Source organism: Megachile rotundata, chromosome 1, assembly GCF_050947335.1.
Source record: "Megachile rotundata isolate GNS110a chromosome 1, iyMegRotu1, whole genome shotgun sequence".
Taxonomy (NCBI): domain Eukaryota; kingdom Metazoa; phylum Arthropoda; class Insecta; order Hymenoptera; family Megachilidae; genus Megachile; species Megachile rotundata.
Window position 1 is genome coordinate 21516117 of NC_134983.1, and position 25620 is coordinate 21541736.

At 32.9% G+C, this 25620-nt stretch overlaps 5 protein-coding genes and 1 long non-coding RNA gene across 12 annotated transcripts in view; 3 read left to right on the forward strand and 3 right to left on the reverse strand.

Annotated features, from left to right (window-relative positions):
* Window positions 1-2277, reverse strand: part of Nadsyn (NAD synthetase) — an 18065-nt gene extending 15788 nt beyond the window's left edge. The window contains exon 1 of one of the 2 annotated variants that reach the window (XM_012290073.2): window positions 2161-2277. The gene's annotated coding sequence lies outside the window, so the exon portion shown is untranslated. Of the gene's footprint in view, window positions 1-1694; window positions 1836-2160 lie in introns of those variants that run through there. The other variant, XM_003705356.3, reaches the window with a different exon arrangement.
* Window positions 1-6389, forward strand: part of LOC100875530 (cytosolic carboxypeptidase 2) — a 13618-nt gene extending 7229 nt beyond the window's left edge. For both annotated transcript variants that reach the window (XM_012290072.2, XM_076529015.1), the window contains exons 14-20: window positions 55-244; window positions 302-505; window positions 752-2253; window positions 2371-2875; window positions 3077-4541; window positions 4703-5016; window positions 5221-6389. In XM_012290072.2, coding sequence (XP_012145462.2) covers window positions 55-244; window positions 302-505; window positions 752-1313 — 956 coding nt within the window. In that variant the 3' untranslated portion in view covers window positions 1314-2253; window positions 2371-2875; window positions 3077-4541; window positions 4703-5016; window positions 5221-6389. The remainder of the gene's footprint in view (window positions 1-54; window positions 245-301; window positions 506-751; window positions 2254-2370; window positions 2876-3076; window positions 4542-4702; window positions 5017-5220) is intronic.
* Cyp4g15 (Cytochrome P450 4g15) lies at window positions 6261-14516 on the forward strand. 2 transcript variants are annotated; one of them, XM_003705355.3, is made up of 8 exons: window positions 6261-6389; window positions 7280-7514; window positions 8627-8824; window positions 11287-11539; window positions 11901-12108; window positions 12810-12995; window positions 13065-13302; window positions 13914-14516. In XM_003705355.3, the coding sequence occupies exons 2-8, from the start codon at window positions 7292-7294 to the stop codon at window positions 14276-14278; spliced, it is 1671 nt and encodes a 556-aa protein (XP_003705403.1). In that variant the 5' UTR covers window positions 6261-6389; window positions 7280-7291; the 3' UTR covers window positions 14279-14516. The 2 variants fall into 2 exon arrangements, with proteins under 2 accessions (XP_003705403.1, XP_012145465.1); XM_012290075.2 differs by lacking the exon at window positions 6261-6389 and adding an exon at window positions 6416-6556.
* Window positions 10851-17455, reverse strand: LOC143264009 (uncharacterized). Of its 2 annotated transcripts, none has more exons than XR_013037348.1 (3): window positions 16776-16891; window positions 11217-16699; window positions 10851-10865 (listed from the first exon to the last, which is right to left on the reverse strand). It is a non-coding gene; the product is annotated as an uncharacterized LOC143264009 (long non-coding RNA). The 2 variants fall into 2 exon arrangements; XR_013037346.1 differs by lacking the exon at window positions 10851-10865 and adding an exon at window positions 17262-17455 and having other exon boundaries at window positions 14309-16699; window positions 16776-17158.
* Window positions 15085-20249, forward strand: LOC100875418 (uncharacterized). 3 transcript variants are annotated; one of them, XM_012290068.2, is made up of 9 exons: window positions 15085-15312; window positions 15783-16003; window positions 16563-16754; window positions 16830-17057; window positions 17450-17625; window positions 17690-17815; window positions 17938-18049; window positions 18870-18995; window positions 19419-20249. In XM_012290068.2, the coding sequence occupies exons 1-9, from the start codon at window positions 15089-15091 to the stop codon at window positions 19517-19519; spliced, it is 1506 nt and encodes a 501-aa protein (XP_012145458.2). In that variant the 5' UTR covers window positions 15085-15088; the 3' UTR covers window positions 19520-20249. The 3 variants fall into 3 exon arrangements, 2 of the variants coding, with proteins under 2 accessions (XP_012145458.2, XP_012145459.2); XR_013037341.1 differs by lacking the exon at window positions 17938-18049; XM_012290069.2 differs by lacking the exon at window positions 17938-18049 and having other exon boundaries at window positions 18870-20249.
* LOC100875307 (uncharacterized) lies at window positions 18683-25562 on the reverse strand. Its single transcript, XM_003705331.3, has 4 exons — window positions 25150-25562; window positions 23982-24221; window positions 23741-23893; window positions 18683-23669 (listed from the first exon to the last, which is right to left on the reverse strand). The coding sequence occupies exons 1-4, from the start codon at window positions 25261-25263 to the stop codon at window positions 21303-21305; spliced, it is 2874 nt and encodes a 957-aa protein (XP_003705379.2). The 5' UTR covers window positions 25264-25562; the 3' UTR covers window positions 18683-21302.
* Between the last annotated feature and the right edge of the window lie 58 nt (window positions 25563-25620).

Here is a 25620-nt window from a genome sequence, read left to right on the forward strand (position 1 = left end):
ATAATCTTCATAACCTGTATAAAATTTCTGTAATCCATTGCCATTATTATATAGAATCTTCAGCAAGAAGTCGCGAGCGCTGCAAAGATGTAGGAACAGAAAGCACTGAGAAGGAAAGAATTACCGACAGTTTAATCTTGCCAGAAATAGTAAGACCCCGCAGTGTTTCACTGGGCGAGAATTTGCGTGTGAATAAAAAAGAACCAAAGACGAATAAACGATCGCAATGCCTTCATCTAATAAGGTACATTCTGACTAAAGATTTGTAATAAAAATTGTTAATTTTGATTTGTTGATACAGAGCATTCAGACATCGTACACCCGTGCAATTCAACCAAGACGTACAAATTAAACTGAGTTCGTTGAGACAACAAATATGGATGGGAGTTCCATTGAACGTGACAGAAAATGGAAAAAATATCGAGCACACGTTTGCGAAGGAACCACTGAGTTGGGGAATTTCTAATATGGCACGGGAGAGAATTGACAACGACATATTACTTAAGTTTGTTAAGCTATTATTCGTAGACATAGGAATAAATTATAATTGGTTATGATAAATTAACTGAACTTTAATTATAATTATTTAAAATTATTTAACATTACTACGAGCACTAATACAATACATAATAACTTTGATATTTATTTGAAAAGTATTTGCACTTAAATTTCCCGCCAAATTAGAATGCAACAAATATGGCGTTCTATGCTTTCGAATTTCCTTCGTTAATTTATACAATTTTTGTTCCAGATCTTATCCAAAAAAATCGCAATCTCTAGAATACGTTACTATAGACGACAATATCAGAAAAGCGCAGGTTAAATGTAAACCGGAAGAAGTACTACTCGAAGACACCAGGCCGGAAATTGAGAATCAACGTCCACACAGCGAACGTAAATCAAAAAAGAAAAAATCTCGTCACAAATGGCAGAAGCTAGTCAGTCTAAATACGAAAGCAGAAGAAACCAGTTGTAGAAAAGCGTCTTTCTTGACGATTAAAACTGATTCCCTGAAACTGATTACATTGGAGATTCCCTCCAAAACGCAAACGCGGCAAAACAAAATAGATTCGAAAAGGAAGCATCAAAAAAGTGGCGCCACTTGTTCTAATACTGGAAAAACTTCGAACATCGCGAAGTCGCAAATAAAATCACAAACGCGATCGGAAGTACAATTACAACCATTAATTATTCCTTTATGCGACAGTTTTTCCTCCGACGATTCCAATGATTATCGTAGACACAGAATTTCGAAGAAGAAACAGAAGAAAAAGAAGCAACTGAAGAAAATTAAAAAGAACGGATCTATATAGCGTTACGCGAATATCATGACGTTTTTGGTGACCTGAACAATTTATTTTGTACAAATATATATTTGCGACTAATACCGAAAATATTTGTGTGCTATGTTTATGCGGTGATCGAAATATCATGATCGGATTTAATTACGTATTCACATGTATTTTTATTTGTAATAGAAACTGTCTTGAAAGTAATAAATTGACTTCTAACAAGTTAACTATTTAATAAAAAAAAATGTCTAACCGTTTGTACTTTTATAGAGGAAAAACTTTTAAGCGCGCCTGTACGATAATTCGTTGTTTAATTAGGGATTGCAACATTGTTATATAACGAAGATAATAAGGGGCGTACAGCAACCAACTACTTATGAGACAATTAACCAAAATACTTACGATTTTTCATTGGTCCAAACGGAAAGAAAATCGTGCTTTTCTGATTAGAGTCAATTTTTAATCGCGCGTTTTTCTAGTGACATGCGCGGAAGCTGTCCGTTTCCTCCACGTGTTTTTCACCGCAAATTAACAAATATTATACTTGATAAAAACATAACCTCACAAAGTATTTGTCAACACTTTAAGCGGCGACGTTCGTCAGAATAATTTGTCACTTTCGTTTTATATTAGGTAACAAGGATGCATCTCCACAACGAAGTTTGTTTGTCACAAAACTGTTTACAACAATATGTTTTTCAAATGCTTCGTTTGACGGGATGCATTTCGATCGCGTCGCAGTTGGTAATTCGTTTTCGAATATGATTTGCGGAAATGATGATGTGGTTCTTTACACGATTCTGTTCGCGATATTTTGGCAAATTTCGAACGATATAATTTAAAAATATATATATGTTTAATTACGAACCGAACCGTTATCGCTGAACAGCTGCTGTTTTCACGAGATGCTGCCATCTGGTGGAAAGTGATAAGCAACTGCGTCGCGATGCGCAATGCAACGGTACGTTTATTTCATTTACAGTGCACTGGATTTTTAAAGTATTTAATAAACTATATTTTAACAGTATTATGTTCAGTATATATTTACGTACAATTCAACGTTATATTTTTTAACCAGGTAATTTATAAAGATAACACAATTCATGAAGTTTGTGGAGATTTTATATTTGCCTCGGTAGAGTTTTTAAAACGAGTGTAACGGTAAGATGACTGCGCATGCGCGGTACAAGCGGAAGGAATGTTCCATTTGAACGCTGGCAAAACTCGTAATTAAATATTATACTCGTAATAAATGATAGGCGGTAAGGCAAAATTACTTATTTTAAAAGGTAATTAATAACAAAATAAAATTATGCATAATGTTTGACAGACACAGGTATCTGTAATTATTTACTGTAATATCACAATCTAACATATCCAATGACTGAGAATATCAATTTCAATGTAAGTATTAATATAGGAAAATGCATTATAAATGGAGGGAAAATTTTTTATCTCTGAAAGGAAAAATAAGATCCTGAAACAGGTGGATGAAATATAAAGGCAAAGATATATTCTCAAAAGAGAATAAAAGAGAATAGAGATACATTTTCTTACAAAATATATGTGGAAATATATTTAAGGTAAAATATCCTGATTTATAAGCCTCATCATTTATTAACATTTGACTGCAAATGTTTAATATTTGTTTTTATCATTTGTTAATATTTATCTTACAAATTTAAAAATGTAGAGACTTGCACATTTTGAGAATTTAATAATAAAACATCTATAACTACATACCACTATATTTTTTATTTTTTAATGCATCTTTGTGGTTGCAGATAATCACTGGCACAACTTCCTGGTTACTACTTGTTGGACGTTGTTTTTATTTTTACTGGTTGCTTACAAATTACAAATGCACGTAAAAGTTATAAAATGCTTAATGGAAAGAAATGTTCCGTCGTTACGTAAAGTTAAGTGTAACGTACGTTTAAATATTTAAACTTGTTAAACTTGTGCAATCTAATTTGTAAACTTTGCAAGTTATACGTTATACTTGCTTTAACCTCAAATTTAATTCGAATAAAAATTATTGTACTAGATATTGTAGCGAAAAATCAAACCTACAAATTTCTTTCTCGATTATTCATTCTAGTTAAGAAGAAATTTAGGTTTCATTTTAATTAGAATAAAACATAATAATAATCTAAATATAAGTAGTAATATAATAGGAACATAATAGTGAAATATGTATTAAAAATAAGTTGACTTGATTTACTACTTTTATTGTTATGAACAACATTATTTATTGTGAGCAACAAAATCTTTAGTAACATAATAGTAACATAATAATGAAATATGTAGTAAAAATAAGTTGACTTGATTTACTACTTTTATTGTTATGAACAACATTATTTATTGTGAACAACAAAATCTTTAGCGTGAATGAAAGTACATAAATTTGCATATATGTGAATTTACATACATGTGAATTTAAAGTACATACAAGGATATGTATTATATAGAACAATAAAATTTAAAATAATTGCGATGATATTTATTATCGATGACACGCGACCAATGCGTGTACGCAAATAAACATAGTTTCATTTTAGCAAAACGTGTTTTCACATGTCATTGAGTCATGAAGTCGGGTCATCGAGCATCGACCTGGATATCCGGCTATTGTAAGCATAAATGCACATAAGCTCTTGATTCCCAAGAAATGTCGTGCACGGAAATATGGATCGCTTTGTTCAAGGGTATTCCTACATGAGGTGCATCATTTTCAAAAATTTCGCCAAGTAATAAATCTCTCACTATTATGTAATTCTATAATAAACTCGAACAACAACATTTTTCTAAAATTCCCAAGAATCAATTAAACGAAATAATTCTCTGAATAGAATAAGATTACCCAGAAGGTTAGATAACGAAGAAATCAGTTAAAAATTAGAAACATTTCTTATTGCGTAAACAGAAGCAATTACTCGGCGCAGAATAACTTTCTTGTAGGAAACGATTTTAATCGACTCTTCGGAAAAGTTCATTGTCACAACGGAATTTTTTGTGTTCGAGAATTTTACGACGTGTCGTAAGAACACGTAAGTTTCGGGGACATGTTACGAGGTAAAAGTTGGAATAATTTTCGCGTAAGAGAACGCAAAACACGAAATACATTGTATGGAAATGAAACCACCTGACAAGTGATAGGTAGAGGATCAAGGCGGAAATACAACGTTTTCGATGACTTGTAATTTTTTTTACGTTCTGGCGCAAACACGTTGGATTCATTGTTATTCGGTATAAAATGCGTTTATGTATTCGTAACGTTATACAATAGTGTGAATTTTATATCGTTTAAGACTTGGTTTTAATTATCAGTATATTCTCAGTACATTATTTATTTGTAATAATTAAATGCAATGTAGAATTGTTTTTTATTAGAAAATTATGTTTTCTAGGTTCTAAATATTGTTACACTGTGTGTCTCACTATGGTTCTCCTATCATGGCACAAGTATGAGGTTGTATTATGAAAAAGCCAATTGATCACATTTTTAACTACATGTTGTGTTACGCTGTGAAGGAACCTTATATTGAACAAGTTTATAAAGACAAGGAGAGCTTCAAGAAAATTTAAGGATAACCCAGAGAAAGAGTAGAAAGAGACCAAAAAATTTTTACATTTCAGTATAAGCTGAGGAGTGTAAGAATATATGTAGAACCTTGAGGGAAATCAGGAGTTAAGGAGAACCTATAGAAGGTCCATGAAAAAGGTTACAAAAATATGTTATTCATTGGAATATTATTAGTTTAAGTACTGGAGGAAGAAGTCTACAAGTTGGGATTTAAATATAAGTTAAATGAAATGATGTTGAAGGGAGTTGCTTATATTTGTTATTATGTTATCTTGTAGTTTGTGTAGTTTTACTTATTTGAACATGTTAAAAGATTTACTTAATGTATTTTATTTTTTACAGTAATGTAGAGCTTATAGAAAGTCTAGAATTTGATGGAATCTATCTAAGTATCTGGAGAACATAAGTACTTTGAGAATCTAAGTATCTTGAGAACATAAGTACCTTGAAAATCTAAGTATCTGGAGAACATAAGTACTTTGAGAATCTAAGTATCTTGAGAATCTAAGTACCTTGAGAATCTAAGTACCTTGAGAATCTAAGTATCTTGAGAACATAAGTACCTTGAGAACATAAGTACCTTGAGAATCTAAGTATCTTGAGAACATAAGTACCTTGAGAATCTCAATATCTTGAGAACATAAGTACCTTGAGAATCTAAGCATCTTGAGAACATAAGTACCTTAAGAATCTAAGTATCCTGAGAATCTAAGTACCTTGAGAATCTAAGTATCTTGAGAACATAAGTATCTAGAGAATCTAAGTACCTTGAGAATCTAAGTACCTTGAGAATCTAAGTACCTTGAGAACATAAGTACCTTGAGAATCTAAGTACCTTGAGAGCATAAGTAACTTAAGAATCTAAGTACCTTAAGAATCTAAGTACCTTGAGAATACAAGTACCTTGAGAATCTAAATATCTTGAGTATCTAAGTACCTTAAAAACATAAAAGAAGTCTCAGTACCAATGAAGACTTCGTTAATTTAAAAAGAGCCTAATAATCCATTAAATCCTCCCAAAGTATATAATTATCAGACAGTCATAATAATTTCCGTTAAAAACACGTACCTCAGAAATATAGCAAACAGAATAGAATTTTAAATGAAACTTAAATTCTAAATCGTAGCGAGTCAGCAAAAATACGACTCCGCTATCCAAGGGTTAATGGAACCCATCTGAATCGCAATTACATAAAAATAACTTCATCACATTAAAATTATACAACTTTCTAGAAATGTTAAAAGCTGCCTTTTAGAAGGCGGCTTAACTGAAGCAAAATGACAATAATTCGGCTAGTTTGATTGTGTATAGTAATGTGACGTACGTAGAAGGTAATTATCGATTCCAATAGATGCATGTCGCAGCTATTAATTAGTATGACGAACCTCCGTTTAAGTAGGGGTGGTCGTAGAAAGGCCCGGTTATAAAAGAGATCGGACGAAAGTTGGTCAACCAGTTCGGTGGTGGTTCATCGAGAAGAACTGATCGTGTTAGTGGTACAGGTACATAGGTGGGTGACGAATTCTATTTATCATCGAATCAGCATCAACCTTACTTCATAACCCTCGTTCATAAATCGACCGAGAAGTGGATCGAACATTTCATTTCGTCGAAGACTTTTATACTCGTCGAGTCGAATTTTGTTAGGTAGAATTTTCTTCCGCGTCTGGTACTTTTGTAAGTAAAAGTGTCAAGTGTTTAGTGAATTTTAATTGTAGCATTTTTTACTTGCAATATTGGGTTTTGTTAAGTGCATCACATATTGCATTCAAAATTACTGAATCAGATTATATTAGTTACAATATTTTCATTTAGAATTGGTAAATAATTTTTATAATTACTTTGATCATTTCTGGTGGGAGATCATACTAGTACTACTAGATCTGGTTACTATAACGTGACTTGGGTGAGAGTAATCGTTAGGGTTAAAACGTTCGTGGAGACCGATGTGACTTTTCTGCTTCTGAACTTCGGAGTGATGTGAAACGTTCCAGTGATGTGACCGCGTGATATTTAATAAAATAAATTCATACAATTGACAGAAAATAAAAAATTCTTATCGAACCAACTATTCGATATTCAATTTTCAATTTATAATTTCCATTTTGATTTAATCTTATCGATTTAATATTTGATATTCGAGTTAATGTTCAATTTATATTGAATTAAATATTTGACTTAATTTAATCGATTTAATAGTTGATTTAATTTAATCGGTTTAATATTTGATATTCAAGTTAATGTTTAGTCAATATTGAATACAACATTTCATCTAATCGAAACAATAAAATATTTCAATCAGATAATTCAATATTTCATTGCTCGAATCAATATAATAATTTTCATAGCTGGAAGAAGTATAACATTATTAAAACGTAATTAAAATTTTGACATTTTCAGAAAAAGCGAACCATGTCTGCAGCTGGACCGGAAATAGTTGCCGGATCGGTTGCTGCGGCTTCCGGATTCTCGGCGACCACTGTCTTCCTATCTCTTCTTATTCCCGCTGTCGTTTTATATCTCATCTACTTCAGAATCTCTAGACGTCATTTGATCGAACTAGGAGAAAAATTGCCCGGTCCTCCAGCGTTGCCCGTTATTGGAAACGCTTTGGATCTTCTGGGAAGCTCTGACAGTACGTACACGACCGCCATTTTGATCTTAACTTGAATCTCTTTCAAGCAATGAATATAATTGAATATCTTTTTAATTGTATATTATCTTTGCTGCTACTCAATTTATTAACAAAAGTGTAGTATTATAGTCATCATGTTATAGACTAGCTTTTGTTACATATCTTTATAATTGTATATTATCTTTGCTGCTACTCAATTTATTAACAAAAGTGTAGTATTATAGTCATCATGTTATAGACTAGCTTTTGTTACATATCTTTTTAATTGTATATTATCTTTGCTGCTACTCAATTTATTAATAAAAGTGGAGTATTATAGTCATCATATTATAGACTAGCTTTTGTTACATATCTTTTTAATTGTATATTATCTTTGCTGCTACTCAATTTATTAATAAAAGTGTAGTATTATATTCATCATGTTATAAACTAGCTTTTGTTACATATCTTTATAATTGTATATTATCTTTGCTATTACTCAATTTATTAACAAAAGTGTAGTATTATAGTCATCATGTTATAGACTAGCTTTTGCTACATATCTTTATAATTGTATATTATCTTTGCTATTACTCAATTTATTAATAAAAGTGTAGTATTATATTCATCATGTTATAGACTAGCTTTTGTTACATATCTTTTTAATTGTATATTATCTTTGCTGCTACTCAATTTATTAATAAAAGTGTAGTATTATATTCATCATGTTATAGACTAGCTTTTGTTACATATCTTTATAATTGTATATTATCTTTGCTGCTACTCAATTTATTAATAAAAGTGTAGTATTATATTCATCATGTTATAGACTAGCTTTTGCTACATATCTTTATAATTGTATATTATCTTTGCTGCTACTCAATTTATTAATAAAAGTGTAGTATTATATTCATCATGTTATAGACTAGCTTTTGTTACATATCTTTATAATTGTATATTATCTTTGCTGCTACTCAATTTATTAATAAAAAGTGTAGTATTATATTCATCATATTATAGACTATATTCTGACAAGATATATTTTAATTATTATAACAACTATCTTTGATGAAAACGCATTACACAATGAATATAAAAATAATTGATTGATTTTCATTCTTTTCTTGTTGCAGCAATTTTCCAAAACGTTTACAGAAGGTCTTTCGAATACCAAGACGTTATCAGGCTATGGGTTGGACCTAAATTGGTAGTATTTTTGATTGACCCACGCGACGTTGAAGTAATTCTCTCCAGCCACGTATACATCGACAAATCTGCAGAATACAGGTTCTTCCAACCATGGCTTGGAGATGGTCTTCTCATTTCTACTGGTACGTATTTAGGTCACTTTTTTCATAACAATAAATATTTCACAAATTTTGAATACTCAGTTAAAATGCAATCTGTGTTGTAACTGCACTATATTTGTTATTAAAACCTCAGCGTGTTTGAAATTCGTTGTGTTTTAAAACGTCGACAAATTTTTTCTTCGAGTATTAAAATTTCTGCATGTTGCAATTTCAGTTTTTCAAATAAATTTTGTTTCAGATAAACACTTGGTAAAATAAATGATAAATAAAATATCGTAAAGTTTATAAATATATTAACAAATATTTATATGAATATAAATATCTTCTTATTTAAAATTTGATTTGATTGATTTTGGCCTCGAATTTAAAATGTGAGTCAGGTAATTTAAAAATATCTCGAACTCTTGTTTTCATGTTATATCACCACGAAATATATAGACATGAGACATTAACTATTAACCGGTTTATTACAGTAACGCTATGCAATCTCTTTTTCTGATGTCAGTCATAGGTGACCGATATACAACCTGCTAACTTTTAATTTCCAATTATCATTAATGGAAAAGTCACGCAAAAGGAAACATAGCTTCACGCAAACATAAATGACATCGTGTAACCCCGGTGAAAGATGCAGTTTCGCGATAGTATGTTATCGTAACTTTCCCACTGTCGTGATAGACTCTTTTTTTCCTTTCTCGATCGTTTCTTGTTACACGTAACAGAATGTAACACGTAACCGAATGGGTTGGCACGTGTGCATTCATTGGCGTAAACTTCGAGAGAGAAATTTCGTTAGAAACGATTAGAATACAGGAAGAACGTGATTTAATCTGCCGCTCGTGGTCTTAACATTTTTTCCAATATGGCCGCCGTGACGGTCGTATGAACGCCGTGAGCACTAATTGATCGATTTGAATATCTTTTAGATTTATAGAGTTCTGATTAACGACGCATTGTTTTCTAATTGCTCTTTAATGGTTTATTATCTTCGTTGATTTTGTATCTTTGGGTTCATAAAATAATTGCGGAACTCCTGTTTTGCTAATTGGTGCTTATGGTTGTAAATAACTATAATATGATGGAACATTAAGATTATAATATAATAGAGTAACAATAGAGTGTTATAGTAATAGTAGTTTAAAATTGAGAAAGAGTAAAACAATATAGTAGTAAAATATTAGAATAGTAAGGTAATGAAACAATAAAGAAGTAGAATATGAAAATAGTAAAATATTAAAACAATAAAATAGCGAAACAGTAAAATAGTATAACAGTAAAGTATTAGAATAATGCATTAACGAAGCAATAAAGAATTAGAATATGAAAATAGTGCAATATTAAAACAATAAAATAGCAAAGTAGTAAAATAGTATAATAGTAAAATATTAGAATAATGCATTAACGAAACAATAAGGAATTAAAATATTAAAATAGTAAAATATTAGAACAATAAAATAGCAAAGTAGTAAAATAGTATAACAGTAAAGTATTAGAATAATGCATTAATGAAACAATAAAGAATTAGAATATGAAAATAGTGCAATATTAAAACAATAAAATAGCAAAACAGTAAAATAGTATAACAGTAAAATATTAGAATAATGCATTAACGAAACAATAAAGAATTAGAATATTAAAATAGTAAAATACTAAAACAACAAAATAGCAAAACAGTAAAATAGCATAACAGTAAAATATTAGAATAATGCATTAACGAAACAATAAAGAATTAGAATATAAAAATAGTAAAATACCAAAACAATAAAATAGTACAACAGTAAAATATTAAAATACTAAAACACTAAAAAAAAATGAAATATCCATACAAGAACAATATACCTAATTAGGTATAAGAATACCTAAATATTGTTTATACGACAATGAATTCCCCATAAAACGTATTCTACAGAGAACAGGAAACTTAGCGCAAATGCTTTCGATCTCCCTTTCTTTCTCTGTCTTACAGCAAAACAGCTGTTACTTAATCGATGACCCTAGCGTAGCTTTCTTCCGAACACGATTTTCTTCGAAGCTTCCTTTTACTCTCAAACTCTTTACTCATCTGTCGAACAAATTTTTATTCATTTGAAGCATTTTATTCTTTAAAGAAATAAAGAGGTTGATAGAGAAATAAAGAAGTTGATAGAGAAATAGAGAGGTTTAGTCAAAGAAATCCATCGAACAAATTTTTATTCATTTAAAGCACTTTATTGTTTTAAGCAATGAAGAAGTTAATAGAGGAATAGAGAGGTTGATAGAGAAATAGAGAGGTTTAGTCAAAGAAATCCATCGAACAAATTTTTATTCATTTAAAGCATTTTATTGTTTAAAGAAATGAAGAAGTTAATAGAGGAATAGAGAGGTTGATAGAGAAATAGAGAGGTTGAGTCAAAGAAATCCATCGAACACTTACAGTCATTATTTCAATTATTTCCAATTTTTATTTTCTGAAACTAACGAAACTAACTGAACGATAATTACAGGACCAAAATGGCGTGCCCATCGCAAACTGATCGCCCCAACTTTCCATTTGAACGTCCTGAAGAGTTTCATCGACCTGTTCAACGCTAACTCCCGCGCCGTAGTCGAGAAGATGCGCAAAGAAGGAAACAAGGAATTCGATTGCCACCATTACATGTCCGAACTGACCGTCGAGATCCTGCTGGAAACGGCCATGGGTGTCTCTAAGTCTACACAGGACCGCAGCGGATTCGAATACGCTATGGCTGTGATGAAGTACGTATTCGTTTTTCCTTGCGCCTTACGCAAACGCTTTCTTCCTTTAGAGAAAGTTTGTTAATGTCTAAAAGTGCAGTCATAGTATATGAACTATAACCGACGTTGCGTAACGCGGATAGTTTCCTTCCACTAATACAGGAATTTTTGCAAGGTTCCGTAAAAAATTTCTTATGAAAAGAAAGTTAAGGAAGAGGTTTCTTCTAAAAAGTTAAGGAAGAGGTTCCTTATGAAAAGTTAAGGAAGAAAAGATTCCTTATGAAAATAAAATAAAATTTCTTATTGCAACTCTATACCAAATCAGAATTTCAGAATGAGGTTTGTTTTGTGACTGTAGGTTAATTTGTATTATTTTTTGCAGAATGTGCGACATTCTTCATCTCCGTCACACGAAGATCTGGCTCAGGCCCGACTGGCTGTTCAACCTGACCAAGTACGGCAAGGATCAGATTAAACTGCTCGAAATCATCCATGGACTCACCAAGAAAGTTATCCAGCGTAAGAAGGAAGAATACAAGAGCGGAAAGAGGAACATCATTGACACCAGCAACCAGAAGAGCGACGCCAAGGTAAAGATCCTGGCAGGACACTGAAAGCTTAACTGCTATTGATTTCATACGTATTCCTTTGAAACGTATTTCTTGTTACATGAGTATTTTCAAGAGGAGCGAACAATTAATTACGGCAGTCACATCAGTTAGATCAAAGTAGATCATTAGATCAAAGTATAATACAGAGTACAGCTGCTGTTCTGAATTCTTGAAGCTCATGTCTTGGACGCATAGTATGTCCATGACACATTGTGACAAATAAAATCATGCAGTCATACAATCATACAAAATATAATAACACAATAATATATATCAAAATACAATCATGCAATAATGCAATCATACAATCATACAAAATATAGTAATACAACAATATATATTAAAATACCATCATGCAATAATGCAATCATACAATCATACAAAATATAGTAACACAATAATATATATTAAAATACAATCATGCAATAATGCAATCATACAATCATACAAAATATAGTAACACAACAATATATATCAAAATACAATCCTACAATAATGCAATCATACAATCATACAAAATACAACAATACAACAATATATACCAAAACACGTCCATACAAAATACAGTCAAAATATAATAAAATTAAAGTGTATCAAATGTAAAAAGAGATGTCTATGGTGCCCCATTATAGCTCATTAAAACACTACAGTTTATTGAAACACTAAGTCTTTCATTTCAGACCACCTCCGTAGAAGGAGTTTCATTCGGACAGTCCGCCGGACTCAAGGACGATCTTGACGTAGAAGACGACGTCGGTGAGAAGAAGAGACAGGCCTTCCTCGACCTGCTGATCGAAGCCGGTGAAAACGGTGTCGTGCTGACCGATCGGGAAGTCAAGGAACAAGTAGACACCATCATGTTCGAGGTAAGATATCAATGATTCAAAGAGAGATTGATGAAAGAGCAAAATGATTGAAATATTGTCATTCAACAGGGACACGACACAACCGCCTCTGGATCCAGTTTCTTCTTGGCCATGATGGGCTGCCACCCAGATATCCAAGAGAAAGTGATCCAAGAACTTGACGAGATCTTCGGCGACAGCGACAGGCCAGCCACCTTCCAGGATACTTTGCAAATGAAGTATCTTGAACGTTGCCTCCTGGAGACGCTTCGCATGTATCCACCTGTACCGATCATCGCTCGTGAAATTAAGACGGACGTGAAATTAGGTTGGTATCCTACTTTGGTTGATTTTATAAGGGTCACTGCTATGATCGTTGAAGCTCAAAGTCTCCCACTTTGGAGAGTTTTGAGAAGTGTGCTGACTTTTGATGGCGCAAGGATGGAGAATTCTGAAATTTCTTCTTTTCCGAGTTACCTAAATTAGGAAGCTTAGAATCTCCAGATCTATATCTTCAGAATCGAGAATCCTTGGATACAGAAATACTGCACTTGAACTTTCGATTGCGTAAAGATGGAGAATTGTGGAATTTTCACTTTCTCGAGTTACCCATATTCAGAAAGCCTAGCATCTCCAGATCTATATCTTCAGATTCGAAAATCCCTAGATCCAGAAATACTGCACTCGGTCTTTCGACAGCTCCAAACTGAAGAATTCTGAAATTTCCACTTTCTCGAGTTACCCAAATCAGAAAGCCTAAAATCTCCAAATCTATATTTTCCTATTCGAAAATCCCTGCATCCTAACATTCCTGAAAGTCCTAACAATCCCATAGCTAACAAAATTAAAATTGCAAACATAGCCAACAAAATTAAAATTGCAAGCACAGCTAACAATATTAAAATTGCAAACATAACTAACATTCCCAAAAATTTTCAGCATCGGGCGACTACACCGTCCCCGCCGGAAGCACAGTGGTGGTAGCCACCTTCAAGCTGCACAGACAGCCCCACATCTACCCGAACCCCGACACCTTCGACCCTGACAACTTCTTGCCAGAAAAGACCGCGAACCGTCATTACTACGCTTTCGTGCCATTCTCGGCTGGTCCCCGATCGTGCGTGGGCCGTAAATACGCCATGCTCAAGTTGAAGATCGTCCTGTCCACCATCCTCAGAAACTTCCGTGTCAGATCCGACATCAAGGAGTCCGACTTCAGGCTGCAGGCTGATATCATTCTGAAGAGAGCCGAGGGATTCAAGGTCAGGCTCGAACCCAGGAAAGTCGTGGCAGCCACTGCTTAAAAGTACGAAATTATCACGGAGAAACGTTTATTTAAAAGAAAAAATTGGTGGGCCTCGCGCGGACGATTTGAACGTCGCATGCGCGGTGAACCTTTTACGAATTATATATTATGATTGTATGTAAATGTTGTGTATATTGTCGACGGTCATATAACGCGTATATAGTTGTATTTTATTTCCTACATTAATATTTATCTTGTGCAATAAATTATACAACCATTGTGTTGCGAAATACAAATTAAGTCTTGGTACTTTTCCCAAACTTTTCCTTAGAAGAAAAGTTCTCTTTCTTTGTAATACTGGGTTTATGAGATGTGTCATTTTGACACATTTTTTTTTAGGAAAATTATAAAAATTGTTTGCATTTTTATTTTATCTTGTACGGACTTTTATCCATTGAAGGAAGTAAATGTATATTGAAGTCTATTTTCTTAAACAGCATTGAAGTATTGAAATATTTTTAATAATTAAATATATAAATAATAATTAAACACTACAAGAAATGAAAATATGATATATATATAATATAACGTGTAGTGTTTAATTATTATTAATATATTTCAATACTTCAAAGCTTTTGAAGAAAATTTGTTTAATTATATTTAATATGTATTAAAATAATTCTGTAATTTTATATACATTCCGTAAACCCAGTGTTAAAAAGTAATAAATAATAATTATTATTGTTATTATCAATGACTGCGTTAACCGATATAGTTTTTCTTTTGTATAAATGATTGTAGAGGACCGCATTTCCGGTTAGAAGTTCGAAAGTACCACGTCGCTGAAAGCGTGAATTGTTTTTAAAAAATGGCAACGAAGTACGAAACAGAGAGAAAGTACGATATCGTCGAGTTTTTGAGGAAGGATTATAAAGAATGGTCGAGTACTTCCGACAGCAAAAGCAACGAATGCAGCGGCAATCGCCCGAGGAAACTGAAAACCTTACCGCAAGCCGGATGGCACGAGAAAGAGAAGGTTATGGCTGATTTGAAAGCTGCGTTACCGGATATCAGTCCTAGAGAAGTGCGAAGGTTTCGAAATATTAAGCTCAAGAGATTTCGGTTCTTTAGACTTAAATATTTATGGCTTCATTTTTATATCTTTTATACCTATTTTCTTTTATATATTAACCTCTATTTTATTTCATTAACCTCTTGATACTGTATGAACATGATTATGTACATTAGGCATGCTTATTTTAGGTCTTTATCCTTCAGGTACATTATCGTGACGCACACTACAGTTGGAATATAATAAACCAGACTCTTTCACTGCAATTAAATTTTGCATTCTACTCTAATTATAATTTATATAATCAACGATTGCTGAAGACAAAAAATACTTTAAGCGTTTTAACTTTGTTTGCCTTGATACTTCAGCAATAATTAACTAGCTGCGCACCTAGAAAGTCATAGATTGAGAGATTAAATTTGAAACTATTTTATAACGCAACAAAATACCTTTATAACAAATTTTGTAGTTTAACTTACATTTCTTACAGGCACCTTATACCGTACCACAAGGCGATTCTTCTCGAACTCGAAGAACAGAATTACTACGAAGCGGCGTATTTCATGAGGGAACTTTTCGATCTCGATAAACAGATCGCGGAGAAAACGGTTGGAACGAAGATGTGGAAAAAGTCGTATTTGGAGAATGAGATGGATTATATAACCTGTTTGAAGAGTGCATTGATTGCGTTCGAGAATGCTAGGAGGAAAGGTATTCATTGAGTGTTAGGTTATGAAGATGGTACCGGTATCAAGCTATCAAAGGGTAGCAAAATTCTATTCTGTCTTAATTTTACCATTTGAGAATTTAAAAAAATTTTTAAGCAATCCTTTTGCATTAAGAAGAATATGTTACAATAATACAAGTGTGCGTTTGTATATTAATATTATAAGAAATACTAATGCTAAACATCGTGACAACAACCTAACCTAACCACGAGCAAAGCCTTTTAACCCTTTGCTGTACAATTTATTTATCAGATACATCAGTCGAAACTACTTATTTTATCTATAATGTTAAACAAAGAAAATTAAAATGTTTTAAGCATTTTATATTCAGCGATCCTTAATTATGCAAATTATAGTTGGACCTAAATTTTATGTAACATTTGAGGAAGATTTGTCACGTTTGAGTTCGAAGTGCGTCACGAGTGAGACTCGTCGAAATACAGCAAGGAGTTAACGTCGACTCTGACACCATCTTTTATTTCTAACTAGTTTCAAATACTCTATGTTAACCAATATATAAATTAATTGATAAACTTCTTCAGGTGATTACATTGCACGAGCCATCTCCCTTCTCGACGTCGCTCTATTTTTCCAATCGAAAGGCTGGGAATGGTGGTGGGTGACCGAGCGCCTCTACCAAGCAGCCCTCACAGCCGCAGAAGCCATCGGAAACGACAATCTGCGAACGATAACTCTGATACGTTACTTGTACGGTCGTTTCCTTTTTCACGAACGTTAGTAATAACAATTCTTACTGAATCCATAATTGCAATCCAATTAAAATGTGCATCAAATCTTGAATTTAACAGTGAAGAATCCGAGGGAAGCTTTAGAGTACGTGAAGAAGGCACGCGAGGCGTCGGAGAACAAAGTATGGAATGCCTCGAAACAGTTGTGCGAAAAGCAACGTTCCATCTTCATCGAATGCAACGTTCTTTTGTATAAGGCGTTGCTGACTCTCGCTCGAGCTGAACGTTCGGAGGATCCTGATTTCGCTTTGAATGCTTGTATTGAGGCGTTGGAGAGAGCCACGGATGGTAAAACTCTTTTCTGTGCAGAGGCACAGAAACTTTTCTTGATAAGAAGACTTCCTCTTCCGCGTCTGTCGTAATCAACGATGAACTTAATTGCTAGCGCTCTAAAAACATAATATAATGCACAAAAAATAAAACTAAAGAAAACATTCCAGAAGAAATTAAAGGAGTATGTAGAAATTAATTAATGTAAAAATTAAACTTTACTTCTTACGTTGTATCACGACGTCACGTCAATAGAATTAAAGATGGAAATCTCTTTCTTTAGTTAATATTCCACATAATTGTATTACCTAATATTTTACATAATTGTATTAATACAAAATCTGTACTAATACTAATCTAATAGCTGGTAATAACGAATAATTGTATTAATACAAAATCTGTACTTATAGCCGGTAACAACGAATACATCACTGAAGCTCTTTACGAACTCGGAAAGAGTTACTTCGCGAAGAACGATGTGAAACGAGCTCTGCAGAGTTTCTCCAAATTTTTGGCCATCGCGAAGAGGATCCCAGATGCGGAGGGAATTTGTAACGGACACATGGAACTAGCATTTACGTACAAAGTAATACATTTTTTTTACACGTATTTATTTTTTATACGTGTAGTAAGTACACGTATATTTGTAGGAATTAGACGACCATGTTCATACCGAAAAACACTTGCGTCTGTACCGAGAAAACGCTGAGAAATTCGGATACAAAGACAAACTAGCTGATGCGCATTACTATACCGGAGAACATTACTTGAGTCAGGTAATATAATAACTTCATTAATGAATGAATGAATGAATGAAGTGTTATTATTTTAGGGTGAGACTTTGCATAAAATTGAATAGTGAGATTGTGACTAGTAATAACAATTAATGGTAACACAGGGACAAATGAGTTTATCCACTGCCCATTTGGAGAGTGCTTTGTGCATGTACAATGAACTTGGTTCTTCTCAAGAGGCTGATCTCGCTAGATGCATCGCAGGAGTTTCTCAAGGTCTCTAATAACGTCACTTGTCTTGAATTGTAACAATGGACTTAACGTCTTCACTTAACACTATCTGGTTACAATTTCTCAGTTTGCCACTTCAAAGAGATTTCAACTTACAAACTTGAAATGTTCAAATATTAAAGTTAGAAACATTTAAAGCATTTGAAAGGACAATTTTCTGCAGATCAAATAAAATGCACCTTTAGAAATACACAATTAGATACAATTTCCCAGTTAGCAACTTCAAAGAGATTTCAACTTACAAACTTGAAGTGTTCAAATATTAAAGTTAGAAACATTTAAAGCATTTGAAAGGACAATTTTCTGCAGATCAAATAAAATGCACCTTTAGAAATACACAATTAGATACAATTTCTCAGTTAGCAACTTCAAAGAGATTTCAACTTACAAACTTGAAATGTTCAAATATTGAAGTTTGAAAAATTTGAAATATTTGAAAGGACAATTTTCTGCAGATCAAATAAAATGCACCTTTAGAAATACACAATTAGATACAATTTCTTAGTTAGCAACTTCAAAGAGACTTCAAGTTATAAACTTGAAATGTTCAAATATTAAAGTTTGAAACATTAGAAACATTTGAAAGGACAATTTTCTGCAGATCAAATAAAATGCACCTTTAGAAATACACAATTACTAGTTTATTACTATGTTCCATTTTACAATCTAACAATGTGCAACAGGCGTGACTGCAAGACGTGAAAACAAACATTAAAAATACGCGTAGACGTAGAAATTACATACTTTAGTTCTTCCATGAGCCGATACATTAGAATAAAAATGTAAGAATAAGATCTGTCGACAGGGCAAGAGAGAATCAAGAAATATTACAATTTGTTATTACAATGCGGTGAGTACGATGAAGAGGCGACCTTGAAAATCTGTCGATGGAAAAGTTGCAGGGAAAACTTTTGGACCGAGAAAATACAAGGTAACAATAAATCTCAATCAGTTTCTTAATCGTCGGTACAATTATATATACAAAGTTTATTTTTAAATTTATATATATACGTATGTATATGTATGTATATATATAATTATTTTACACAAGTTATTCCTTAACCTCGATCCTTAATATATCGACCATTACATTAATATGGCCACTGTTTCTTGTGCTAAATGTATATCTTTTTTAAAACGTTAAAATCTTGTCAAATCAATAATGTCTTTTAATAAACAATAAAATACTAATGCTTAACTATTAACGTATTACTAAATCTTATTTATATTTTTATAAATTTTTTTTTTTGTTCTTTCAATTTGTGAACCAAACATTTCCTTGGTTCCATAGTATACTGATTCCCTTAAACCTCAAAAAATATTCTATACTTACACCCACCATTTTATATTTCAGACGATAAATCAGAATTGGATATCTCGCACGAACATTCGTTGGATACCATTTCATCCATATTATCAAGAAACGACGCTGGTCGAGAAATGTCATGGCCTTAACTCGCAAATAACTGCGTTTCGTACAATTTTCTACAATAATTTCATTTCTGCAACTCGACAGCTGTACACAGAAACTTTTCTCATCTTCGCAACACCACACTTTCTTCGAACGTACGACTTGAACACAAATCAACTTTAATAACACTTTGAGGGCCACATTTCTTCACTCTTGCAAATTTAACTTTATGTCTAACGATAAAATTATATTTGAAGAATTTGTGAATTAAAAATAAATGTAGATTAAGATGTGACGGCCTCTAAAGTGTTACGTGGTTAAAAGAAAAAGTATAAATATAAGAAACAGCTGTTAACGACACTACATCGTGATGAGCAAATCATGTGTGTCCTTATGGACGGTGGGATAAAAATGAATACTTAATTATATTTTTGATAATAGAACTCACATCTTGAACACTCCGCCATTTTGAATGGTGATGGATGGAAACTTTCAAACTTTAAATTGAGAAACTATGCCCATGAACTTCTAAAAATTTGCCCATCACATCCCGTCGACTTTCATATATCAACACAGTGATACTGTTTTGTATAATACATAGGTAAATCTCTTCCTTAAAATCAAGCTAAAACCAAGCAAAATCTATAAAATATAATATCAGTATGAGAACTAAATTAAAAAGAAAATAGAATAACTTGAAGGGAATAGGTAACAAAAATGTGGTGTACTAAAAGTTAATTGTACTAATAAAATCGCTATGATACGTGAAAGTAATTATGATTAACAAACGTAATTTGAAATATGTAACAAAGTACAGCAATGGCAACTATTCTGCTTAAAAGCATTTGTATAAAACTAAACAGCTGTTCTTAGTTCCTCTAGTCTCTGCACTAATATCCTCTGAGAAATTGCACTGGAAAATAATTTGTACATATTTTGCAGTGAATAAATACAAAATTTTAGAAATTTTCATATTTAAAAGTTAGGGCTAATTACAGTTAATTTAAGAAAGCAAAGCAAATTCATTACTGCTGAGATTTATTTATTCTGTCACTTTTCTGTGAACTATGTGCAATGCTATGAACAATGTCGTGAACGGTAGAAAATTCATCAAAGATCTAATTATTGAAAATTAATCAAAGTAAAAATTTGAGTAATTCGTGTGATGTTTTGCCGTACAATCAAGAATACTGTATGATGAATTTTTCCTATATCTCCCCTATTTTTTTAGTAAAATAAAATACAGCTACTGTAGGAAACGTGATACGAATCTACCCGTTTAGAGGTCAGAGTTGAAACGAACATAATGTTGGAACATAAACAGCGCGTCAGAAGCCATCACTACGACGAGCAAATTCAAGATTCATCTAGAATCAGAAGTTTACAAGAAAACAGATGCGAACACGATTATAATTACGATTTGCAATTTTGAAAACAAACTAAATATTTGTCTAATTAAACGGATAGATTCATAAAATTCTATTCCCACATAACGTGATTTCGCTCTATGGCATCCTTGTATATTGCCCGCTGAAAGTTTCCTTCCACATAAATTTCCAAATTTTCGAATTTGAAAAATTAAAAGTAAATTTGCAAATTATCAATTGCGATAGTATCCCTATACCATCTTATCGCTTTCACTGTTTTTCCCAGGGCCATATAGCGAGATTTCGCTACACCTCGCTGAATACTTGAAACATTTATACCCTTATCTTTCGCATCTGTAATTGTACATCTACATAACTTGTACACAATTTTTATAGAAAAATGGTGATAGATGTGTTGACGAATATTCTTTCAAACGTATATACTGCTTCCACTTCAATTTTAATCGAGAGGCGGTACTTCGACACTGTTCTGTATTTCACGCGATATGTTTTCTAATGTTTCTACCTCGTTAGAATCCTCTTCGCTGTCTAACTCGGTAACCTCTTGTCGTTTCTGAACTTCGGCGCTCGCTAAGTCGATGACCTCGCGTAGAACCTCTGCTGCGGCGTCAGCGCAATCGGTTGATTCTTCTGCTTTAGTGACTGTTGTGTTTGAGATGCTTTCGCCCTCGATTTCGATGTCGTCTTCCTCGATCGTGATACTTTCTTTTGTTACTATTATTTCTTCCGAAATAATAGATTTAGTTATAGTCTTTTTTAATTTCCCTATTTGTTCTATATCGTCGTCACCGGACTCTTTTATCTCCACACATTCAGAGGATTCTTGTCCGCTGCTCTCCACGTCTATGACAGTCTCTTCGGCTTCTTTCTCTTCTTCCTCTTTATCATCTTTAGAAGATTCTGCTTTCTCAGTTTTAGAAGACTCTAGTTTGTCCTTTGTAACCTCATTTTTAGAACTCTTCGGCGATTCTGATTCATTTATACTTTCAGTGACTTCGGCCTCTGGCTCCCATATTCCTAAAGATATTGGTTCTTCTTCGCTACTGTCTTTCCTTTCCGTTCTTGTAGTTTTATCGCCCGCATCTTCATCTTCTTTTTCGTCGTCTTTATTGTTGACTACGTTACTTTCCTCTGGCTTTTGCTCTTCTTCCACATTTTCTTTTTCTTCTGCTACATCTTCATTATCACTAAGTAAGGCATTTTGTTTATCTTCTTTTTCTTTTGTTTCTTCAACACTACTGAGAGAGGTCTTCTTCTTCCCTTTTGAATCTGGGCTTTCTTTCTCCTCCGATTCGTCGTTGTTGTTACTCTTATTGTTGTTATCGTAACTACTTCTTTTTTGTTTCTTAGTTTCAGTTTCCTTCTCTTTTGGCGAGTCTGGCACTGCTGTGTCTACTTCTTCTTCTTCTCTCTGCGATTCCTCTGCTTTCTTTTCGGTGACGTCATCATCAGATTCTTTCATAACTAGTTCCATATCAATGGCATCTTCCACCGCATCCTTTTTAGAATCTTGTGCTTTATCTTCCGTGCTTTCAACCGCGTTATCTGCATCGTTCGCTGATTCTTCCTCGTCGTCATCTACACTTATTGCTATCTCAGACTGATCTTTAGGTGGCTCATCCGTTTTTGTACTTGTGTCTTTCTTTATAGCATCTTCCTTCATCTTTTCTAATTTCAATTTCGGACGACTGTAATGTGTCAATTTGTGCGTCAAACCTAGTAGTTTATTTTCATAACTAGCTCCGCATTCGTCGCAAACATATGTTCTAGTGTGGAACAGTACATCGTTGGTGTCGGATTCAGAAGACTGCGATTCTTGCGATGTTTTTGATTTAGTAACAGGAGATTTTGATTCTCTAATAGAAACTGTTTTACTTCTCTTGCTGGGCGGGTCAGGAGAGGTGCTTGTGTGCCTTCGTTTCCTCTTTGCGGAGTCCTCGTTCGAAGAAGATTCATCGGTTAAATCTAGATTCTTTATCACAGCGTTACCTTCTAAAATACTTCTCAACTTTTTGCGATTACGTTTAGTGTCAACGTCCGCGTCAGATAACGATGCGCCTGCTGCTTGCTTTTGTTTGGTTAAACTTCTTTCGCTTCTTCTCTTCACCAGAGAGGAATCTGACTCAGAATTTTGACGAACGATGCGAGTGCTAGATCTGACTCTTTTTGTTTCTGGCTCTTTTTGTATTGACTCCTCGGATTTCTTGGAATCATCGTGATCCGATTGTACGTTAGCCCTAGATTTTTTAGTCTGTGGAACTTCGTCTTTCGCCGATTTCTCTTCATCTTCCACGGTCGAAATAGAACGCTTTTGACCTTGCTTACTTTCACTGCCTCTGGTGTCAACTACCTTGCTAGACTTACTTTCATTTTCTATGCTCTTCACCGTTACGTGTCTCTTGTTAACAGTTTTCCGCTTTTGTTCTTTTAGTTCTGTCTCTTTCAATACATCTTTCAAAAATACTTTACAAACCTTAGTTTCTGTACCATTTTGCTGTATTTGATTTTCGGTTTCATCTTTATCGAGACCCCTTCTCACCCAACACTTCTTGCAAATATTGTTCCTCGTTTTATGAACTTTGTACAGATTATCCCCAGCTTTAACAGAACTATGGCATTCATCGCAAACTCGCGATTGTAATTTTTCGTTTGATTGATTATTATTTAATTTATTATTTCGTGCCCGTGTACGCATTACTTTGGTAGATTCATTATCAGATTTTTCTAAGGCAGGTTTTTCTGCGGACAAGTTTGTTCTAGCAGATTCAGTAGTTGTAGTTTTACGACTTACTACATTGGTTTTTATCTATAATGATACAAATAGTATAGAAAATAAACTCTACGCATAATTTAATACAATATTTAATAAAACCTTACCTTGGGCATATTTACATAATCAATCTTTTCATTGATTATATCATTTATCTTGGTAGAAATTTCTTTAGATACATTCTTTAAATCGAGCAATACATCTAATGTATATCGGCAAGACAAACATATATATTTGTAGGCTGCTTTGAAACTTTTAAGCTGTGAAACATTATAATGTTAATTTTGATAAAATATTGGAAATAAGGAAATGACTAAAATTTATAGTAGTATATCAAATATTTCTTACATCATAATTAAAAATTGTTTGGACTCTGTCAAATGAATTATTATGTAAACTGTGGTCTTTATTAAAATCAAAAATTAATTCGCTTCTTGAAGAGTAGTGGCATAAAGTGCAGCATGGTTTCTGATTTCTTGACTTAGCTCTTGTGGTACGTTTAACTCTTTCTATAAAATTACTGCATTGATTTAGTTCATACACACATTTGTGACAAAGTTTGGTCGGAAGTTGATCTGATGTTGGTACCTGTATAAATGTTAAATAATTAGTAAGAAGTATTACATGTAAATTCAAAGATAGTTTTGAACAAACTGGTAAGTACATAACAGAAAGAAAATCACTAGTCGCTAATATATTTGGACTTTGAACAGCATTTGTAACTTAAGAAATACTTCCAAGCATAATCAAGCTCTAATTCAATATATCTGAACATCTTATAGGTACTTTATTATTTTTAATTTCCTTTACATGTGATATAACAATATCTATTTACAATGTTGAATTGAAGTAAATTACACGACTCAAGAGCCAAATACTACTTTGACGAAGTTTGATTTTTTTGGAGCCCAAAGTACATTAATCCTGCTAATATCATTCTAAGATTCAAAACTACATTATATAATCCAAGTACATCACAATCATATTTAATCAAACATTGTCCTCTTACGAGCAGTATTCAAATACCTAAAGTAAAATTTTTGGACCTGACTCAAATTTGTGGGTACATATTTAACTCAAAACTATTTGTAATTAACAGAACCTCAAAATCCAGCATAAAAGAACCATAAATATTACGATTTACAAGAAAACATCATTTCTAAAAGGTAAGCATAAGATGAAACTATTTGGACTTTTACTAAAATTAAACTCTGAGTTCTAAAAATGTTCCCAGTTAACCTGTACGAAATAATGAATTAAACAATAACTGTTTACATTATCTGCTAATGTAAAGTGCAGTGGGCAAACTATTACTAAAAATACTAACGAATGTTTACTTTTATTGTTAACTACAACCTCAAAAATGTAAAATTAAATTCATGCTTGTTTATATTTTCATCAGTCCGTGACCATAGAACATATTGAGGTGCATATAATTTAATTAAGTTCTATAAGCATCAAAAAACGTCAGAAGTTATATGATTTATAAACATATTGAAATAATGTAGCCAAGTACCTTAACAAGTGAACAAGTTTCGAATTGTTTTCGATACAGTTGTTTGTTTTCCGTTGTTATATCTAAAAAAACTCCTTCATCGGTAGCACAAAGAAAACAACACTGTCTTGGCATATTGATAACAAAAATTACTGAACAAATGCAGATGTACCCAGAAAATGTACTATAAACTGTATCCAAGAACTACACGTTTCAAAAAAGTTCAACTGCTTCGACGGTTAAGACGCGCAACAAATTCATTGCGACGCATTACATTGGCGGCAAACTAATATGGCGCACGAATTCGATATATCGATGTTGCATGTGAGAGATTTTAAGAGGCGTAGGTAGGTTCCTGTAGAGCGCCAGATTACTCTGCTCGTGGCGCGATGTATAAAACAGTTTGTCTTCAAGATAATTTTTTAATATTTTAAATAGTGAATGTCCGATACGAAAATTATGTATATGCTTAGCCGGTTTGAATCTCGCTCT

Bases quoted from the DNA above. Each gene is read 5' to 3' on its own strand.
- LOC100875307 (XM_003705331.3), bottom strand. From the start codon at position 25,263: ATGCCAAGACAGTGTTGTTTTCTTTGTGCTACCGATGAAGGAGTTTTT. The intron at 24,222-25,149 runs GTACTTGGCTAC...ACATTTATACAG, and splicing joins AAACTTGTTCACTTGTTAAG to GTACCAACATCAGATCAACT. The intron at 23,894-23,981 runs GTAAGAAATATT...AATGTTTCACAG, and splicing joins AAACAATTTTTAATTATGAT to CTTAAAAGTTTCAAAGCAGC.
- LOC100875418 (XM_012290068.2), top strand. From the start codon at position 15,089: ATGGCAACGAAGTACGAAACAGAGAGAAAGTACGATATCGTCGAGTTT. The intron at 16,004-16,562 runs GTATTCATTGAG...AAACTTCTTCAG, and splicing joins CGAGAATGCTAGGAGGAAAG to GTGATTACATTGCACGAGCC. The intron at 17,816-17,937 runs GTAATATAATAA...ATGGTAACACAG, and splicing joins GAGAACATTACTTGAGTCAG to GGACAAATGAGTTTATCCAC.
- Cyp4g15 (XM_003705355.3), top strand. From the start codon at position 7,292: ATGTCTGCAGCTGGACCGGAAATAGTTGCCGGATCGGTTGCTGCGGCT. The intron at 12,109-12,809 runs GTAAAGATCCTG...CTTTCATTTCAG, and splicing joins ACCAGAAGAGCGACGCCAAG to ACCACCTCCGTAGAAGGAGT. The intron at 12,996-13,064 runs GTAAGATATCAA...GTCATTCAACAG, and splicing joins TAGACACCATCATGTTCGAG to GGACACGACACAACCGCCTC.